Consider the following 21,251-nt stretch of genomic DNA (forward strand, 5'->3'; position numbering starts at 1 on the left):
AAAGAACAAGGTTAAACCCACATCTTAAAATCATAACATTCTTGAACCAAAAATCAAAACTTTCTTATTATTATTAAGAAACTTCAAAATTTAACATTTATTCTAGCAAAAACATATATATAACTCAAAGATATCCCTACCTTAAGTTTTGAAAAAGAAAAAGAGATGAAACCCTTGAAATCAATGCTGCCAAAACCAAATCTCTACCGTACACAATGTACCTCTTGAGGAGCTCTTCAACTTTGATAAAGAAGCTATGGGCAAATTTCTAATGGATGTAAAAAGACCAAGGATTTGATCTTGTTTTACTGTAGAAAATATAGAGAGAATGGAGAGAAAAGAGTTTTTAGAGAGAGAGATACAAAAAAAGTGATATACAAACAACCCAAAGAAAAAGAAAAAGGAGATTTTCAGACTACCCAGAGACCCGCACGTGCGGCGTCCTTTTCCGCACGTGCGGCCTTCACCCCCGTACGTGCGGTGGTCCCTCCCCACACCTCATTCCGCACCTGCATATAATGCAGTGTGCAAGTTGAAAAAACTTCACATCCCCACATGTGCGACCTTGGTCCTCTAGCCTAGAATTTTTCCAGTTCGATTCCAGACACTCCGGACTCGACCGTGCACCCTCCGAATCCAGTGACACACAAACCCGAAATAAATAAGGACAGGAGTTTGAAAAAAACTTCCGAACACAACAAATCCAATAAAGACAATAAGTGAAATGACGTATAACGAAGCCGGTCATCACAGTCCCATACAATATCGTTGGTCTAATAGCCGTTCCATAGAACTTTCATTTTAGTCTAGTGGGTACTCGTTTATCACACAATACCCCTAGACGCACTCCTCCACTTAAGCCAGTTTGCCTTAATTCTATGGACCACATCCGCTCAAATCTTTCCAACCGTTGTGATAATCGATCCTAAATAATGGAAAGGTTCACTCTTTGGTAGTTCTTGATTCTCAATCTTCACTTCTCCTTTGCTTCCGTTATTACTATTACTAAAATTACACTCCATGTGCCCTGTTTTAGTTTTTCTTATCCTTAATTTTCTAAATTCAAGTGTTTCTCTCCACGTCTTCAACTTAGTGTTAACCCCTTCTCTAATTTCATCCACTAATATGATGTCATCTGTAAAAAAGCATACATCATATCACATCATCCTGAATATTTCTTGTTAACTCATTCATAACTATATAAAAAAAAAAGGACTTAATGTTAATCCTTGGTGTAACCCTACAGTAATTGAAAATTCACTTGTCTTTCTAATAGTGGCTACCACCATGTCCCTAATCACATCAATGTACCATTGTCTCACTCTTTTCTTCGTTAACACCCACCAAATTATATCCTGAGACATTGTATCATATGTTTTCTCTAGATTGATAAAAATCATATGAATGTTTCTTTTCTTTTCTTTTCTTTTTTCTATACTTTTCTGTTATTCTCCTCAAAAGATAGATCGCTTCCATTGTTGAACTACTCGGCATAAATCTAAATTGATTCTCTAACACCTCTATTATATTTCGCAATCGATGTTCCATCACTCTCTCTCACAGTTTCATTATATGATACATCAGCTTGATTTCTTTATAATTGTTGCAATTTTGGACATCCTCTTTATTCTTATAAATTGGCACTAAAATACTCTTTCTCTACTCCTCTGGCATTTTCATAGTCAACAAAATCTTGCTAAATAACCTAGTCAATCAAGTAACCCCCTTTTTATACAAACATTTCCAAACTTCAATAAAAATATCATCGAGTCCTAAAGCTTTGTTCGATTTCATCTTTTTAAGTACAATCTCCATTTCAAAATTCCTAATCATGTGATAGAACCTGTAGTCTGGATTTTCTTTATTACTAGCTACTTCTTCCCATTTTAATCTTTCTTTATATTCCTCATTTAACAACTTCTCAAAATAGTATTGTATAAAATTTTTAATAATATTTTTAATGTCTTTTGCATTTCTGTTAAAATAAAGGGCAAATTATACATGTAGTTTCTACATTTTGTTACTTGTATCATTTTGGTTCCTACAATTTCACTTGGCTCAATTTTGACCTGTAATTTTAAATTTTGCTTTAATTTGGTCCAATTAGGATTTTTAACAGAAAATAATCACTAAATTAGTTGAGATTAAGTAAATGAATTGATCAAAATTATAATTTTGCTTCTAAAAGTATGACACAAATTACTTATGTGCATATTTTTTATATAAAAAAAAACATACTAACAATTAGAATCAATTGCTCCAATTGAGACCAAGTAAAAAATTTTAGGATTAAAATTGAGTCAATTAAAATTATAAGAATCAAATGACACAAGGGTTAAAGTATCAAAACTAGAGGTGTAATTTGCCCTAACATAAATCGGGTTCATTTGGGAAGAACTTTTTTAACTTGACATTTCGATTTTTTGGCTAATTTAGCATGGTTAAGTGTTCGTTTGACATTAGTTTTTTTAGATAACTTTTTTGTATTGAGACTTTTTTAGTCTGTTTTTTTTAACCTCGTTTGGTTTGTTTTTTTTGTTTTTTTATTTTTGACTTTTATGAGAAAAAAATATAATGATTATAATTTGAATGTGACATTTTATCTTATTAATTTATATAGTTAATTTTATCTTTTTGTATTTTTTTTAGCCAAAAATCTAAAACAAAACAAAGATTAACTTCATTTGGGAAGATCTTTTTCATTTTTTTGACTTTTTACTTTTTTTTAAAAAAAATAATAATTATGATTTAAATATAATATTTTATCTTTTTATATATATATTTTAATTCTAATTCTAATTCAAAGCTATCTCATTTGCAACTTGGTCAATGCCAACTAGATAAGAATCTAGCTGACAACTCGTAAAGTATAGCACTTCGTGCAGATCTCATAGATATCGAAACGCCTGTTTTTTTTTTGTTCTAATACATCAAATTGTTGATGTTTGTGATTGTATTATTGAATTTTCTCAGGATAAAGAACCCTAGATTAACCATTGTGGTTAATATTTGAAGTTTAAATCTTAAGGTTACAGGTTTAATTTTCTCTCTTCTTGGACTAATCTCCTGGGCGAAGCACAGTTGGTTAGGAGGTTGGATCTCAAGTTGTCTAATCTTTGCCCCAGTTAGTTAGGAGGTTGGACCTTAAGTTGTCTAATCAGTATTTGGTGTGTGTTCAATGCTCTCTCGTTGTGCGAGTTCTAACTTAGGCGGAGCTTGTCTTGGGAGGTCGGGACAAGTTCCCAGGTTATAGTCTCCTCGCTCGGAATAGTTAACAAGACACCCTGGTGAACTCTGCAAGGGACACTGGAACCTGCAGAAGGATTGGAAGAATTTTCCAATAACAAAGAAGAAAAATCTTAGATTGCGTCGGTGCACCCTTTAACAAATAGAGAAATTATTTTTGTCATTGTTAAATAATTAAGAGCATGTGCAGAGTACAGATATAGTAACAAATAAAATATTGAAGAATAAGATATTTATTCAATTATATAGTTTATTTTTTTATACAAATAATAATATGAGCAAGAGTCTTGCTTAAGAAATCTTTGTTAAGGGCTAGTTTGGCATGTACTAAATAAGTCAAAAAGTTAAAAAGTCACTATCTTATTTAAGTCACATCATCTTATTTAAATCACATCACCTCTCTAACACATCACATCAAACCCAACCTAAACCCAACCCAAACCCACCAATAAGTCAAAAAGTGCACTTTTTTAGGACATCCCAAATCAACCCTAAATCACTGTTGTCGCTGTCAGTTTGAAACCAATATGTTATTATTCCAGAATGTCAAAGACAGAAGACAACCAACCCATCACCACAAAAATGTTGTATGATCAACGGTAAGCATAATCTAACTTGTTACTTGACTAATAATAAAGAAAGCATCAAGAACCTCGCTTTTTTTCTTTTAGAATGAAGTAATTGAGATAAGGGCAGTTTGTTACAGTTTTTGGGTGATTATATCTTATTTTAATTTAAGAGTTTGTGTTACGTTGTTCGGTGTAATTTTTGTTTATAATTTATTAAACATAAATAATTTAAATAAATTAAAAAAAGTTAATTATTTAAAAGCTGAGGTTTGAATGCTTTTAATTTCTACCTACTGATCATCAGCTTTTAACTTTAAAAAACTCCACCAAATAGGGTCACAGAAGACTGCTTAAGACTAGGTGAGTTGGCAATTTAGTTTGGCTGGTTGGAAAAATAGTTTCAACTGAATGAAAAATTAATTCTAAAATTTTACTATTTAAGTGTGGTTTAAAGAAAAATATTATTTAATTTAAAATTAATTTATATTTAAATAAACTTATTATTTATTTGAGTCAAAATTAAACCAAATTCGATATAAAATTTGAACATGTTTGAGAGAGCAATCACATCTGGACTATTGCATTTATTTCATAGAAGAGCTGTGTCTTTTTATTGGAAAAATTGTGTTTCTTTATCGAAAAGAATCACCAATTTTCTGATATGGTCAACTTTATTTTACCTTCTTGTGGTTGGGGGTTAGAATATTTTACCTCCTTATGGTTCAAATATACTTAGGCCAAGTTTGGGAAGACTAAAAAAGTGCACTTTTTGTCTTTTTGGACTAAAAAATTGAGGTTGAAAATATGGATGTTTGGGTTAACTTTTTGACTTTTTATTGAAAAATGTGTAATAAAAAATTGTAAAAATTGATTTGTAAGGAAAAATTTGAATTGGGAGTTGTGCAGCCGTAATTGTTGACTTTTGGTGAATAGTGTTAACTTTTTAGCTTTTTGAGTAACTTTTTGGCTTTTTGACTTTTTTGGATCTTCCCAAACTTGGCCTTAGAAAGTCCCAAAGTGCTTTTGAACTAAAGTACTACCGTTAGTTTTTTTATCCAAACTAACGAAAGGTATATTACACACACTGTTTTTCGGAGTGAGTTTGGTTTTTGAAAAAATTAGGAGTGGTTTGGGATGTTCTAAATAAGTGTACTTTTTGAATTTTTATAAAAAGATGTGTAGAAAAGTAGAGAGGACATGTTGATTGATGTGATTCAAAAAAGATAAAAAGATGGACTAAAATAGGTTATGCCAAACAAGGCTTTAATACAGCAAAAACACAAATTTACCCCTATTTTCTCCAAACTTAAAATTAGATTAATATGATAATTAAAATTAAATAAATTAAAATATTTTTAAGAATTTATCTAAAATATAAAATATAATTAAGAATTAATTTAAAATATAATTAAATTAAAATTAGATTAACATGTAAAGAATTATTATAAATAATTAAGAGTTTAGAATTATTTGTGATCTAAAATATTAAATTAAAATTAGTAATTATAATAAATAATTAAATATTTAGGATTAATTGTTATATAAAATAAAATAAAATTAAAATTAGAATAAAAAGTTAAGAATTATAATAAACAATTAAGAATTTATAATTAATTAAAATTACATTAAATTAATATTAGACATCATAAATTATATATATTAAAACAAAAAGAGCAAGAAAATATTTACAATTTTAGGCCCATTTTGGTATTAAAAAAAAAAAAAGAAGTCACAACTATGTCTTTGGTCATTTTATTTTAAAATTATGTCAAACTTTTGTACTTCTAAAATAGCTCTTAAAGCCGTGGTCACTGAAAGTCTAAAATAGCTCTTAAAGCCGTGGTCACTGAAAGTCTGAAATTACAGCTAATAGCTGTCTCTGCTTACATTATTACATAATAAAGACTCAGACTCAACACAACACAACGCACGTCAATGAGATTAAAATAAATAAATAAATAAATAATTTTGATTTTTAATAAATAAATAATTTTGATTTTTTATAAAAAAAATAGAAAAATAATATACTTTTAAAAAAATAAAAAGATAAAAAAGTGTAATAAAGAATGTGGAATAAATGTGTTAACTTAGGCCAAGCTTGGAAAGATTCAAAAAAGTCAAAAAGTCAAAAAGTTACTCAAAAAGCTAAAAAGTTAACACTATTCACCAAAAGTTAATAATTACGGCTGCACAACTCTCAATTCAAATTTTTCCCTACAAATTAATTTTTATAATTTTTTATTACATATTTTTCAATAAAAAGTAAAAAGTTAACCCAAACATTCATATTTTCAACTTCAATTTTTTAGTCCAAAAAGACAAAAAATACACTTTTTTTAGTCTTCCTAAACTTGGCCTAAAATAAGCACTATCTTCTCTCTTTCTCTTTTTCTTTCCTTCATTCTCTATCTTCATCACCGACTCTGCAGTCTCAGGTAAAACAGAGCTACAAAGCAAAAGAGAAAAAGAAAAAGAATATAACAAAATAAAGAGAAAGAGAGAGAAAAAGAGTGAGGGACACTCTCTCTGTTTCACAGATCTCTCTCTCATTGCATTTCCATACTGTAAGTTTCTAGAGAGAGAGTGAGGGGAGAGAGAGAGAGAGAGAGAAGAAATATGGGAGAGAATGAGGGGAGTTGGAGGTGTGTGATGGTGGTGCTATTTTTGATGGTATTGAACAACAACTGCATAAATGGGGAAGATCCATATAGGTTCTATACTTGGAATATCACTTATGGTGATATTTACCCTCTTGGTGTTAAGCAACAGGTACTTCTTTACCCCTTTTTTTTCTTTTTTTTTTTGAAAATTATAAATCAGTTGAAAAACACAAAATAATTGTAGAAATATTAAGGTAAGAAGTGGGTGTGGCCACCTTCATATTTTTGTAAATTATTTTGAGTTCTTGATTTGTAATTTTTTTTTTTTTTGGTTAGTTTATTAATTTATGAATGTGGAATGGGCAGGGGATATTGATAAACGGGCAGTTTCCGGGGCCACAGATTGAGTCGGTGACAAATGACAATTTGATTATCAGTGTTTTCAACAGTTTGGACGAGCCTTTTCTCATCTCATGGTTAGTGTTTTTTTTTTTTTTCTTGGTAATTGTTTTATTTATTGATATAAATACTAATTTTAACTTATCATGAGTTTTAAACTGTGCTTATAAAAGAAAAAGAGAAATTCTAATATTCACCCTTTAAAAAGGATGTAAGGATCATGAAAATGATCATAAAAAATTTATGATCTTTAGATTATGTTGATTAGTGTGTGGTGCTTTATTCTAAGTGTAATCTAAGAATCACAAAATTTTTATGATTATTTTCATGAAAGATTTTTCATAATACCTAGTATTGCTATTTTTTTAATTAAGACCAATTTTCATTATAACTCATGAGGTTGTTAATTATGTCTTACAATATTATGATATATATATTTTTAATTTTAGTTGTGATTGAGAAAATTAAAATTATATCATTTTTTTTTTCTATTTAAGTTATAAAGTTTATATGGCGTTTTCAAAAAAAAAAAACTGATCTTATGTAACGATTTTCTATTAATTTACGAACAGAGGATCCCATTTTGCCACGGTAAGTTTCAATTGATCGGTGCAAATCTCATTACCCATATGATGGGAAGTAATTTAATGCTTAAATTAGAAGTGTTCATGTCTTTTCCATTTATGGGTGTTAATACGTTGAACTCTCCCAAATGGACTAAAACACATTTTCAATCTTACAATTAAAATGCTGGTTCAAAAAAAAAAATCTTACAATTAAAATGTGTTTTTTCCTTTTTTTTTTCTTTCCCCGAATAATGGAGAATCCATCTTAAGTAAAACCCTTTTTGGCCCATCTCACGAAGGGAAACTTAACTTTTAACTCACCTCTTACAAAAAAAATAAAAAAAAAAAATAAAAAATAACTTTTAACTATCTTTCCAAAATATTTCAAGTTGACTCCTTGAACCCTTGAACCAGGCAAACGAGAGAATTTGAACTCTCATCAATAACGTGGAAAATATACCTACCTACCAACTCAGATGGCAGTCAGGGATTGATTTGGGATGTGGGTTAAATTTTTTATTTTTTAGGTATTTTAATTTGGGGTTAAAAAATTTTATTTGAGATAAGTTTTTTAGTTGTTTTTTTTATTTTTGTAAGAGAAAAAATGAAATGATTATGGGTTAGATGTGATATTTTGTCTTATTAGATTAAAAAATTTATTTTATCTTTTATAGTTAAAATAGTCAAAAAACCAAAAAGTATGGCATGCCAAATGGGTGTTTAGAAAGTTGTTATTTTAGTAAGCTATTTTAGTTTTTGGTTATTTTAGTAAGTTAAAATTTTTGTGTTTGAGAAGATAGTTGGATTTTTTTATAATTAGATGTGATATTTGTGAGAGAAAAAAATAAAATAATTATGGATTTGATGTGACATTTTATCTTATTAACTATTTTAATATATTTTATCTTTTTATAAATTTTAGTCTAAAAAAACCAAAAAATAGCTTTTGCCAAACACCCTCGAGGCTTATTTAAATAGGTGTTTTTTTCTTTTTCAAATGCACTTTTTTTTGTTTTTTTTTTAAGATGCCCCAACAAATACACTTCAGTGTGTAAAACATAAACGCAAATAAATATTTCATCAACTAAGAGATAGAATAAAATACCACAATATCAATTAAAAATTAAGGTTAGATTTAAAAAGTGCAGACATGAATACAGATGTAGACATGGGACATGTTGATTTTAGAAAAATAGAGACACGGACACTACGGAGATACATTAATGAAATATGTTTTCTTATATTTTTATTTGCTATCTAGATTAATATTACATTCACAAATAATCATTATTAATAAAAATTAACTCTAATTCTATATTTTTTTATAAAAAAAAAACTTTTAAATGAATTTTATAGAGGATCTATTAAGTATTTAAATTTAAGAAAAAATAATAAACATTTAACATTTGTCAAAATCACTAATGGGAGAAAAGACAACTTGACATGTCCCTAATGTGTTCTTGAAGTACCCCGGCGTGTTTATTGAAAATAAATTAATTAAATAAAGGGACACGCTATGTGATGTGTCCCATAAGTATCCTCACCGTGTTTGCGTGTTTTCGAAATATCCATATGTCCGACACGAATATACGATACTTATTTTGAAATATCGACACTTCATAAGTTTAGATCCCACCAAAATAGATTTCTGAAGCCATCAATTTCAGGCTTTCGTCTCCGCGATCAATGTACTCAAATTTTATCAAAATCAAACTTTACCAATCTTTAGCTTGAAAAGTAGAAGAAATCCCAACCCTTTTCTTTACTTTGTCACATGGGCTTCGCTCTCACATCTTTTATTTAAGCTGCTTTTTTTGACTTAAAGAAGAAAACAACAACAACAATAAAAACGCCGAACTGCTAGGTTTCCTTTTGGCTTTTTGGCTTATAGTCAAATACAAATGTCTTTGGGTTTTGATATATCTTTGTATACATGTAGGACAAGCTGGAGAACTCTTATAAACAAATAAATGAGGGCATATTTGTCATATCACTGAAAAAAAAAATAAAAAATAAAAAATAAAAAAACATGAATGGGACTTGGGCCATACGGCTTTCTTTGTACCAAACAGGTATGCTTATTTGGGCTTATTTATTTGTTTTTACACAGACAAAGCCCAAAAATTCATGTTTTGGGATGCCCAAACACCCTCTCCTTTTGCGTTGTTTTCACTTGAAAAAAGTTCACCATAGTTTAAAAATGCGAGCTTAACAAAAAAAAAAAAAAAGATTAACTTTTTAACTTAGTTTAATCCTTTTAAATTGAAAAGTCAAATAAAATGAAAATCAATATTAGTGCAACCAAACACTACACACATTTTTTAATTTTAAAATACATAAGTTGCAACTAAGTGGAAAAGAACAAAATGGTCTACTGAGAAAGCATTATATAAAAGATAATTATATTTGGCTCATTTTTAAGCTTGTTTGTTTCCACTTTAAAAAAAAGTTTATTTTAATTCTTTTAAATAAGCATCTGAAGCCTAGCTTAAGAAAAGTTAGCCTTTGCATTTTCTTTTACGCCGTGTTTGGTTGAGGGATTTGAGGAGGGAATTGGAAAGGGAAAGGGAAAAGTTAGGTGAAATGTAAATAAAATATAAATACATTTCACCTAGTTTCACACACATTTTCCCTTTCCTTTTCCAAATCCCTCCCCAAATCCTCCAACCAAACACAGCATTAAGCTTTTTAAGTTGAAATTTAATAAGGTGAAAATCAAGTATGTGTAACCAACGCTTTATAGAAGTGCAATCACTAAAGAGTGACAGTGACAGTGACAGTGACAGTGACAGTGGGCATTGTGAAAAAAAAAAAACACATGTTTAAAAATTTTAGGATTTGCTTCTAATTTTAAACCAAGATTAAGTGGTTTATTCAAATGTCATATTGATTGGAGTTTATAATGTTGTTCATGGCAAGAAAGCTATGTTCTGATAGGAGTGATTTGTCACAAATCTTCTTGGATCAATGGTTTGGGATAACCACTTAACATAAACCTTTTATTTGTTTATTTTGTTGTGTTCCACCTCCTTGGTGATGAAATAGTTGTTGTTTGTAAGCCAAGAATATATTCTTTATGTTTGTATGCCTCTAATTTGATACGAGAGAAGCTCACATTGGAATCTCATCCTTTCATTTAGGCACATTGTCGAACCACATAAATTTGGTGTTTTGTGCTGACTTTTATTTGCTTCCAATTTTCAACCCTTATTGCTCATTGTTATTGGTATATTTGCTAATTTTCTAACCACACAACCTAGGAATATCCACACAACCCAGGAAATATTGTGGTTTTTCCAACAAAACAATATTAGAAAAAGAAAAACTGTGTGACGCGTGTATAATCATTTTTTTCCCAAATCACAAAACATCATTAGTCCACATTGTGTTCGGACCCATGTGATAATTTCTGCTATTGAAGATTTTCGTCTTCATGTTATACTATCTGTAACTGTGCAACTGTCAAATTAACAGTAAAGTGGTGTGATTGTTGAGCAGGAATGGGGTGCAGCAGAGAAGGAACTCATGGCAAGATGGAGTGTATGGCACCAACTGCCCCATCCCACCGGGGAAGAACTTCACTTATGTACTTCAAGTCAAGGATCAGATTGGTAGCTACTTCTACTTCCCCTCCCTTGCCTTCCACAAGGCTGCAGGGGGCTTCGGCGGCATCAAAATTTCCAGCCGCTCTGTAATTCCCATCCCTTTCAGTCCACCTGCCGGAGATTACACCATTTTGGCTGGTGACTGGTTCAAGCAAAATCACACGGTTAGTAGCTTCCTCAGAAAAATTTCTAAATTCCCACTAGACATTGTTGTTTAATTTTGTAGAAAAATGACAAATTTGATCTACACTACTTCATAATTGCTTAGCTGAACATTTGGGTATTCATGTGTTTGTCTTGATGGGCTTCTTGTTGTCATGTATCTTGAATTCGACGCGGACTATACGTGTTACTCGTTGACGACCTGCACAACCTACTTAACTGGCAAATGGCAAAGTTTTTCTTGCCTTTTCTGTGGCGGTCTGGGGATGTAGCCCCAACCAATAGTTTGACCCAACATTTATATTTGGGTCTATTCTTATGTGCTGTTTGTCCTATTTTAGCTTTTTTTTTTATCTTCGCCTTTACCATGACACATTTCTCGGATCTTTCAGGATTTGAAAGCCATCTTGGATGGCGGGAATAATCTTCCCTTCCCGGATGGCCTACTTATCAATGGTCGTGGATCAAATGGGTTCACATTCACAGTTGATCAAGGTAATTATGCCACCATTTATAAGGTTGACATCTTCATTTCATATGTGCCATGTTTATGCAAATTTATGGTATGCAATCTTGTTTTCCAGGCAAGACTTACAGGTTCCGGATTTCAAATGTTGGGCTTACTACTTCCATTAACTTCAGAATCCAGGGGCATAAGATGCTCCTGGTTGAGGTGGAAGGCACACACACGCTGCAGAATACTTATGACTCCCTCGACATCCATTTGGGGCAGTCCTACTCTGTACTGGTTACTGCCGATCAGCCTGCACAGGACTACTATATGGTTGTCTCAACACGTTTCACCTCCCCAGTGCTCTCGGCAACATCTATCTTTCATTACAGTAACTCAGCAGGAAGCGTTTCCGGTCCTCCCCCTGGTGGACCGACAACTCAGATTGATTGGTCACTTAACCAGGCACGATCTGTTAGGTACGCTTTTTGTTACTTGTATTTTGTTCAGTTGTTTCCCGCCAGTTTCTTTGGGTCTGTTTGGTGTGGCTTTTATCAAGCTGAAAGTTGATAATAAAAAAGAAGCAGCTAAAAGCACCTCTCCTCTTCTTTATAATAATTATTTTTTTCCAGCTTATTTAACTATTTCTGCTTCATAAATTGTAAATAAAAGCTGCATCAAATTCTGTCACAGATTTAAAAAAAAAAAATTGAAAAAAAAGAAGAAAACTATAAGCAGCTCTCTAAGCTGTACCAAACAACCCCTTTGTATCTCACTTGAGGTCCCTTGCTGTCATGCTATATGCAAAACCAGGCAAAATCTAACAGCAAGTGGACCAAGACCTAATCCTCAAGGCTCATACCATTACGGGATGATCAACACTACCCGGACAATCAGACTTGCAAACTCTGCTCCAATCATCAATGACAAGCAGAGATATGCTGTCAATAGCGTGTCGTTCATCCCAGCAGACACACCTCTTAAACTTGCTGACTACTTTAAGATTTCGGGGGTCTTCTCCCTTGCAAGCATCTCGGATAACCCAACTGGTGGTGGTGGTTACCTCCAGACTTCTGTCATGGCTGCTGATTTCCGAGCTTATGTTGAGATTGTGTTTGAGAATCAAGAAGACACCGTGCAGTCATGGCATATTGATGGCCACGTGTTCTTTGTGGTTGGGTAAGTTTTTTGGCTCATCACATTTCATTTAGCTTTATCCAATGAGATTAACATTGCTTTATTGCCATATGTAAAACAATCCAACGGTTGAAAACAGAAAATATTCGCATTCTTGTATACTAAAAATATCTTAAATTATGAATTATTGTGCGATGACCAGAATGGATGGAGGACAGTGGTCATCTGACAGAAGATCGAGTTACAATTTAAGGGACACAATTTCACGTTGCACGGTTCAGGTACACTATGAAAGTATTATCTAGATTTGAGATCTTGTTTAGTTTAGTTTTTGAATACTGTTTTTGAGTTTTTTATTTTTTTATTTTTTATAATTGTTTTTTATGAGTTTTTTTCTTCATATTTTAGTCAGTTTTTTTCTTTTTACTTTTCAATGAACATAAGAATTGAAATATTTTGAAAAAATTAAATTTTAAAAAAAATCACTGCAGACAAGAACAAGAAAATGTGTTGTTGTTGTTGTTGTTGTTTTTTTTTTTTTTTTGAACTTTTTAAAACTTTTTCACCAATATTTTACCCTTTAATTGCATCTAGATTAGTTGCATAAAAGTAAATTTTTTTGACTTAATATGAAAATTAAACACAGAAAAATACGGAAAACAAAACTCCAAAACGGGTTGAGATTAAAAACAAAACAAGATTGAATATCATTTTGCAAATCCACCAATGCCTCCAATGAGTTTGTAAGCCAATTTGATCAATGAAAATATCATACTAAAAAGTAACTGAAACTATTTTAATGTACTTGCAGGTGTATCCGAACTCATGGACTGCAGTTTACATGCCTTTGGATAATGTGGGAATGTGGAACATAAGATCGGAGAACTGGGCTCGACAGTATTTAGGTCAGCAGTTCTATCTCCGCGTTTATTCCCCTGCAAATTCATGGAGAGACGAATATCCTATCCCGAGCAATGCTCTTCTCTGTGGTCAAGCATTAGGCCATAAAACTCGTCCTCTATAAAATGTTACAATCTGAAGGTCACGAAAGGGTGACCGGTTCACTGATCAGAAATATTAGAGGTTCCTAGTAGGAGATGTTGGAGCCGCTCTGCTCGAGCACTTTTTTTTTTTTTTTTTTGGACCTCATTTTTTTGTTTGTAATATCTATAACCACCATTCATTCTTCCTTTGATTATTTTTCTCTCTTTTTTGTCCCGCTTTGTGCTTCTTTGTATTTGCACAGACTTCAGTGCAAAACAATTACACCCTTGGTTTGGTTATCTCAGTATTCAGCTCAGCAACTTTTTGATGTAACGAGACTCCTGTGTTCTGTCAATTGCTAGGCATATCATTTATGGGCTTCAAAATTTTCCTCACTACTTGACATTGAAAAATATATCACTAACCACATGGAATGTGTAAAAAAATTTAGTATAATTTATAAATTGGGTGACGTTGCGGTTGTTGATTTTCTGTCATAAATTGAAGGATTTGTGTAAGCCGTAAAAAAGTTTACACTTGCATATATGGCAAATTACACTGATTTTTTTTCAAAATTTGGAAAAAATACGTAAGTCTTATAAGTTTGGCATAATTACATTAGGTTTTTATAAGATTTTAATTCACATAACAGTTAATTTTATCTTTTTTAATAATTCATTAGTCATATAAATAAAAAATGTTTTGTTTTTTTTTCATACAAATATGTATCTTTTATCTTATTTATCTTTGTTTTCCGTATTAGTTCTGGTCATTTTAGTCTTACTAAAGGAAGATTTGTGTAATTATGTCAAAATTAGAAGACTTGTTATGTATATTTTTTTCAAACCTAAAAGAGATTATTGTAATTTATCCATATATATATACACATTGGTATAGGGAAGGGAATCAATGATATATACACATTGGTATAATTATTAGAGGGAGATGGATATGTCCATGTAGTACTCTCAATCAATGAGGTAGAGAAATTTTAAGGAAGATAATACTTATCTTTGTTAGATATATGCATTGTAATTTTTTATTTGTCAAAAGAATCATATGTAATATTCCGCATAATACTACAATTCCATCTAATAATTTTCCAGATTCTGGCAGTCTTTCACTACACCAAGCCATGTGAAAACAACATTGTATTAAGAAAGATAAACGACACAGAATTCTTCGTATAAAATGTATTCGTCATTCATATCAATTGACTTTTTATGGATTTCTTGGTGAAATAATATCAAATGAAATCTCAGTAAAATTTTAATTAAACGAAATATATCATCACAAGTCAAAAATTTCACTCTCAATTAAGCAAACTGTGGATTGTAAATTTGTTTTCACAGGAGATTAGTGAGACGATGTGCCTTATTTTGCACCTATAAGAGAAACTCAAAATCAAATATCACTCCTAATCTAAATAAGTTTATAGGACCCTCCGACACTCAAATCAGTAATTTGGTCAGACATGATTCCGTAGGAAAAGTATATAATGAAAAAAATGTGCTTGTGTGATCATTCTTGTGTTCTCTCGTGTCTATTATCTGTTTGTTTGATTTCCTTTTATAGTCAATTGGTATATTTTTGTTGGTTGTTGAATGTCCCTTGATAGAACGATAAGACTTTTGTCAGGGATCACTTTAGTAGTGGCCAACTTGCAATCTCGTTGTTGGCTATTGGATCTTTGTTGATTGGCCGATCAGTCTTCTCCTAGAGGTCATTTCGGTAGTGGCCAACTTATAATCGTTATTGGCCTTCAGATCTCTGTTGATCAGATATAGTGGCTAACTTGTAACCGTTATTAGCCGTTGGATCTCCCTTGATTGGGCGGTCAATTTTTTTGTCCGGATCAATCAGTGATTGCGTTTCCGATTGGTCCCCTTGGTTTTGGGCTTTGTTCGTTTGGGTCAATTGGACCTATTTGGGTCCATATTTTGCTTAGGCCAGACTTTTATCCACATAAGTCACTATTATACTGAGCTTCGTGATGTAGACCAAGGTGAATACCTATAAAACTAATCCACACTCCTAATAAATAAATAAAATTAAAAAAACGAAACAAACTCATTGACAGCAAAATAAAACCCATTAATTTGAGTGTACTCCTAACAATAGAGCATTAGAGAATCCTTATACATGAATTTATTATCTATCATAACTACGATATTATTCATTTTTAGGTCAATTTTGAAATAACTTTTTCACAAGTCTTAATATTTTTGTTATTTTAAGAGCCCATATATGCAGGGGCCCACTAGCCAGAGTTTCATGTTCATCCTCCTTCGTTGTCTGCAAACAGTAGTGGGAAAGCATTTCAAAATTCAGATTTCATGGCATTGCAGTGAATACTGATGAAACATGAAGGCACATGATTGTCAATCTTCATATTCATTGTCATGAATCATGATGATCCGTGGACTGTGATAGAGCGTCGGTAAGTTGACCAACATCAAATCAATAAATTTTAAAAGTCCACTTTGACCCTTCACTCTAATCATTTAATGATCAAACCAATGCCCCAACGGTTCTAACGCGTCACATATTAACCATGCAATTTGCAAATATTAATGGCTACATATAGTTTAGATAGTGGGGAGAGTTATATAAGGAGTGTTCTTTCAGTGGAAAGGGAGCGAGACAAGTGAGTTGAGAAGCATTTAGCAATGGCAATGGGTGTGTCTCAAAAATGGGTTTGTGTGATTCTTCTTCTCTTGAGCATTGTCTTCCACTTGAGTGCCCTCACTCTTGGAGATGACAAGGTTGAGAAAGAGAGGTTTGGCGAAGGTGGGAGCTTCGGTGGTCGTGGTGGCCGTTTTGGAGGTGGTAGGGGTGCTGGTGGAGGTTTTGGTAGTGGTGGAGGTGCTGGAGGAGGCATTGGGGGAGGAGCTAGAGGTGGTGTAGGAGGAGGAGGAGGGTTTGGAGGTGGTGGCGGCGGCGGTGTTGGTGGTGGGTCTGGACATGGTAGTGGGTTTGGAGCTGGAGGAGGTTTAGGTGGAGGTGCAGGAGGAGGTGTGGGTGGAGGTGGTGGCTTTGGTGGTGGTGAAGGTGGAGGTGGCGGTGTTGGTGGTGGATCTGGCCACGGTAGCGGATTTGGAGCTGGGGGAGGTCTAGGTGGTGGTGCAGGAGGGGGAGTGGGTGGAGGTGGTGGCTTTGGTGGTGGTGGAGGTGGCGGTGGCGGTGTTGGTGGTGGATCTGGCCATGGTAGCGGGTTTGGAGTTGGGGGAGGCCTAGGTGGTGGTGCAGGAGGTGTAGGTGTTGGTGGTGGTGGTGGAGGAGGTGGTGGTGGTGGTGGAGGAGGTGGTGGTGGTGCTGGAGGAGGATCAGGCCAAGGTGGTGGATTCGGCGCTGGTGCAGGCTTAGGAGGTGGAGCTGGTGGAGGTGTTGGTGGTGGAGGAGGATTTGGAGGAGGAGGTGGTGGTGTAGGTGGTGGATCAGGGCATGGTGGTGGGTTTGGTGCAGGAGGAGGCGTTGGTGGCGGTGAAAGACGTTAAAGTTACTCGCAATTCTCCAATTAGTCATTTCCATATTTGAATGAGTTGTTTTTATTGTAATTTCAGCTAAAAAAAAAGTGTTATTGCAATTTGCAAAACAAAGTTATTATTGTTTTTCTTGTGTACTATAGCATATGATAATCTCACGCCTAATAAAAGGCAAGGGTTTATTTTGTTATTGTCATAGATAATATCATCTCATAAAATCATTATTCTCAATGGATTGACATCTTCTCTGAGGGCAGTCAATGCTAACGGTGGTTTGAGATGATTTAAATAAATATATTTTTTAATTTGTTATAAAATATAAATTAGATATGAGTTGGGTTTGAAGTAATGTGATAGAGAGGTGATGTGATTTAAATAAAATGATGTGATTTAAATAAAATAGTGACTTTTGACTTTTTTAAGTTTTGACAAATAAGGCCTAAATATCTATTTGAAAAGGGAAAAAAATCCAAAAAAAAAAAAAAAACTTGTCCAGTTTCTTTTATAAATCCAATTTATAAAAAAAGTTTCTTTTTATAAAAAGAAAATTTGACACATTGTTGGGAAAGAGACAAACAGAGTTTTAGATCTTGTCCGCATAAATTTCAAGAATCAAAATATATAAAACTATAGTACAGTTTATGAGAGACATTGTCTATAATGCATTGATACTTCAAAATAAATATAAATGTTATAATCACATGAACATATGGAACACGCCACATAACATATTTTCTTAAATTTATTTTCAAAAGGCATGCCAGGAACACTCTAGGGTCATGTCAACTTGTCTTTCTTTCATTTTTCTTGATACTTTTGATGAATGTTGGTTGTTGAATGTTTATTATTATTTTCTTAAATATAAATACTTAATAGATTATTCATAAAAAAATATAAATGTTGTAATGTTAATTTAAAAGTATTTTTTTTTTATTTTTTGTTTTATAGAATTAGAGTTAATTTTTTTGTTAATATTGAATATTTGTAAATATAATATTTATCTAGATGGCAAATAAAAATATATAAAAATATATTTCATTGTTGTGTCCTTACCGTGTCCGTGTCCCCATTTTTTTTTTAAATCCATGTGTCACGTGTCTACATCTGTATTTGTGTCTATATTCGTATCCATATCCATATTTGTGTCCGTGCTTCTTAGGACACAATTAACGCACATTCACACAAGTACTAATTAAAGTAGTTCTTAAAGACTATGTAATACACTATCTAACTCAAATCAAATATAAAATCAAACTAGATCAACGACGCATATTATCAGTTACACTGCAGACGTGTAGAATTTAATCTTATGCAATGAATCAAATTATAAGGAAAAGCACTTCAAGTTTTTCTCTTTTTTTAATACAAAAATAATTTTTACATATAATTATTGTTATACATTCAAGAATGATTGGTGTTATATAACCAAGATAGTTCACTAGAACTCTTCACTTTTTATGTGTGATTCTATGTAATATAATAAGTCTCATTATTTATTAAATAGTGTAGATTTTATATACATACATAACTTTTATTGTATCAATACACTTAGGGATTGTTTGAGAAGACTTAAATAAGTGTACTTTTTGTCTTTTACGAAAAGATGTGCAGAAAGTAAAGAGATGATCTGATGAAAAAAAGATAAAAAAATAAAAAGATAGATTATATTGGAGTTACCAAACTTAACCTTAACATATCAAGCAAAGTGATGAAATAAAAACAATGATAAATAATATTTCTCTTTAAAAAATTGATGCGCATGCGAAAGCAGACATTCCCATCACATCCACTTAAGAGATTCATCACCAAAATAAGTAAACTTAGCTGATAAAAAGTTTAATTTTGATGAACTCTTTATGTGGGGCATGATTGTAAACTATTGGGTAATGAATTTTTTTTGTGTGAATCTAATGTATATTTTAGTTTGGGGGACACATACCACATATTTTATGGTGTGCGTAGATAGTCTCGGAAAAACTCAATCATAATTGATAATTTTGAATATAGAATAGAAGAATTATACAAATTTAAGAGAAAGAAACAATTACAAACTAACTGGACACCAATATTTACGTGATTCAGTCTACATCGACATTTACGAACAATCACAAGGAGAATGATTCTACTAGTAAAGAGAACAATACTCCAAAGAGCTATAGTAGTAATAAAGTAATCACTCATAAATGACTAAGCTTATCATGCTCAAAATATAATTCTCTCACCAAATCCAAATCATCCCTAAACAAATCTCACGAAACTTAAAGTTTCAATTAGAAGACACCAACTGACCAAAGATCACACCACCAATTAGACACCAAGTGACCAGAGGTCAGGCTAGAGACCCAAAGACCTGCCAACAAAACCCCCCATGGGGAACTAAAAAATACAATTGAATGAATGAGAGTCTCTACCTATTTATAACCAAGGGATCTTTTGTAAAGCAAAAAAACATAATTCTTTCCAATCTTATCCAAAACCAACTAGGAAATATTAAATCCAAATTTTTAACAAGTTCAAACCAAGTCAAATAGTTCTCTCACAAATTCAAACTAATATAAAAGTTGTACGGGGAGCAAATATTTATCGCTTTTTGTACTTCTCGTGTCCAAGTTTTGCTCCACTCCGAATAACTTGAGAACACAACGATGGTGAGTTACTCGGTGGGTGGTGGCCGGAATACCCCTTCGACAATCAAGTTAGCACAGTTTTAGAGAAAGAAAAGACAAAAGAGAGAGAGCTCTAATAACCAGAAGGTCTTAGTGTGTAAGAGTTCCAAACCTGTTGCATAGAGGCATCGCACAGTTTAAATAGCTTATGTGCGCACCACCCTACTCGTCCTTTTTAGATGTGTGGCTATACTACCCTCTCTATTCCTTATACGTGCACGTGCCAATACTGCTAAACAACATTTGGCTAAATCGCCAAACGGTATTAACGCGTAACTTTAGTAGATTCTTCTCCTTACATTTTGATTGGGCCACGTAGAAAATCCCATCGAGTTACTTCCTGCATGGCGCTACAATCCACCTTTTGGAACCGCATTACTCTCGACTGGCCAAATCTGAAGCGTCTAGCTGACTTCTCCAGCCGTACCCATTTGTCCCCGCTGACCTTGCTCGACCTGGACCATCGCCTTACCTAGCTCGGCTAATGATCCACGCCGAACAACTAGCTCGGTCCAACTTCGAACCTTGGGCTAACTCAGCCGCATGATATACAACCTCGGCTAAACTGCCCTCGACTATGCCAACTCAGTTGCGTAACCCAATGACAAGGCTCAAGTCATAACTAGCTCAGTCCGTTTTCTTGGCGCAAACTCCCCTCTCAATTGCCCCTTAATTCCGTGCGCATTTGCGTGACCGGAATTACATTACTAGGCCGGGCTAGACTTTTTGCTTGATGGTTCGCTTTGCTCAGTCGTCGGCCTTAAATCCCTTCTGTTGTAACATGATTGGAATTACTCAGTTTCAGCTTGATTTAAGTACTTCAAAGTTGGTGAGCAAAGTCAGCTCGGCAACTTGCTTCTTGATGAGCAAAATCTACTCAGCAAGGAACTTCAAAGTTGGTGAGTAAGGTCAGCTCGGCAACTTCTTTCTTGGTGAGCAAAATCAGCTCGGCAAGGAACTTTAACGTTGGCGAGTAAGGTCAACGGGGACGAATGGGTACGGTTGAAGAAGTCGGCTAGACACTTCGGATTTTGCACAGTCGAGAGTAATGTGGTTCCAAAGGGCGGATTGTAACGCCATGCAGGAAGTAACTCGGTAAGATTTGTTACGTGGCTCAATCGAAATGTAAGAAGAGGAATCCACTAAAGTTGTGAGTCAATACTGTTTGGCAATTTGGCCAAATGTTGTTTGGCAGTATTGACGTGTGCATGTGTAAGGAATAGAGAGGGCAGTACAGCCACGTGTCTAGAAAAGGACAAGTAGGGTCATGCGCACAGAAGCTATTTAAATTGTTCGGTGCCTCCATACAACAGGTCTGAAACTCTTACACCCTGAAACCTTCTGGTTATCAGAGCTCTCTCTCTTTTGTCTTTTCTCTCTC

General features: G+C 33.2%; 2 protein-coding genes across 2 annotated transcripts; both read left to right on the forward strand.

Annotated features, from left to right (window-relative positions):
- The first annotated feature begins 6,155 nt into the window (after positions 1–6,155).
- Positions 6,156–14,052, forward strand: LOC114317509 (L-ascorbate oxidase homolog). The gene is made up of 8 exons (XM_082879403.1): positions 6,156–6,584; positions 6,782–6,891; positions 10,879–11,149; positions 11,540–11,642; positions 11,732–12,077; positions 12,412–12,777; positions 12,938–13,016; positions 13,547–14,052. Exons 1-8 carry the CDS (start codon positions 6,432–6,434, stop codon positions 13,757–13,759), a joined length of 1,641 nt encoding a protein of 546 aa, XP_082735529.1. The 5' UTR covers positions 6,156–6,431; the 3' UTR covers positions 13,760–14,052.
- A 2,068-nt stretch (positions 14,053–16,120) lies between these two features.
- LOC114317510 (uncharacterized) lies at positions 16,121–17,435 on the forward strand. The gene has a single exon (XM_082877137.1). It carries the CDS (start codon positions 16,389–16,391, stop codon positions 17,214–17,216), a length of 828 nt encoding a protein of 275 aa, XP_082733263.1. The 5' UTR covers positions 16,121–16,388; the 3' UTR covers positions 17,217–17,435.
- Positions 17,436–21,251: the final 3,816 nt, after the last annotated feature.

Source organism: Camellia sinensis, chromosome 7, assembly GCF_055761805.1.
Source record: "Camellia sinensis isolate YWXY chromosome 7, ASM5576180v1, whole genome shotgun sequence".
Lineage (NCBI taxonomy): Eukaryota > Viridiplantae > Streptophyta > Magnoliopsida > Ericales > Theaceae > Camellia > Camellia sinensis.

Coding starts and splice junctions, on each gene's coding strand:
- LOC114317509 (XM_082879403.1), top strand. CDS start 6,432: ATGGGAGAGAATGAGGGGAGTTGGAGGTGTGTGATGGTGGTGCTATTT. Junction 6,585..6,781: donor CTCTTGGTGTTAAGCAACAG/GTACTTCTTTAC, acceptor TGGAATGGGCAG/GGGATATTGATAAACGGGCA. Junction 11,150..11,539: donor GGTTCAAGCAAAATCACACG/GTTAGTAGCTTC, acceptor CGGATCTTTCAG/GATTTGAAAGCCATCTTGGA.
- LOC114317510 (XM_082877137.1), top strand. CDS start 16,389: ATGGCAATGGGTGTGTCTCAAAAATGGGTTTGTGTGATTCTTCTTCTC.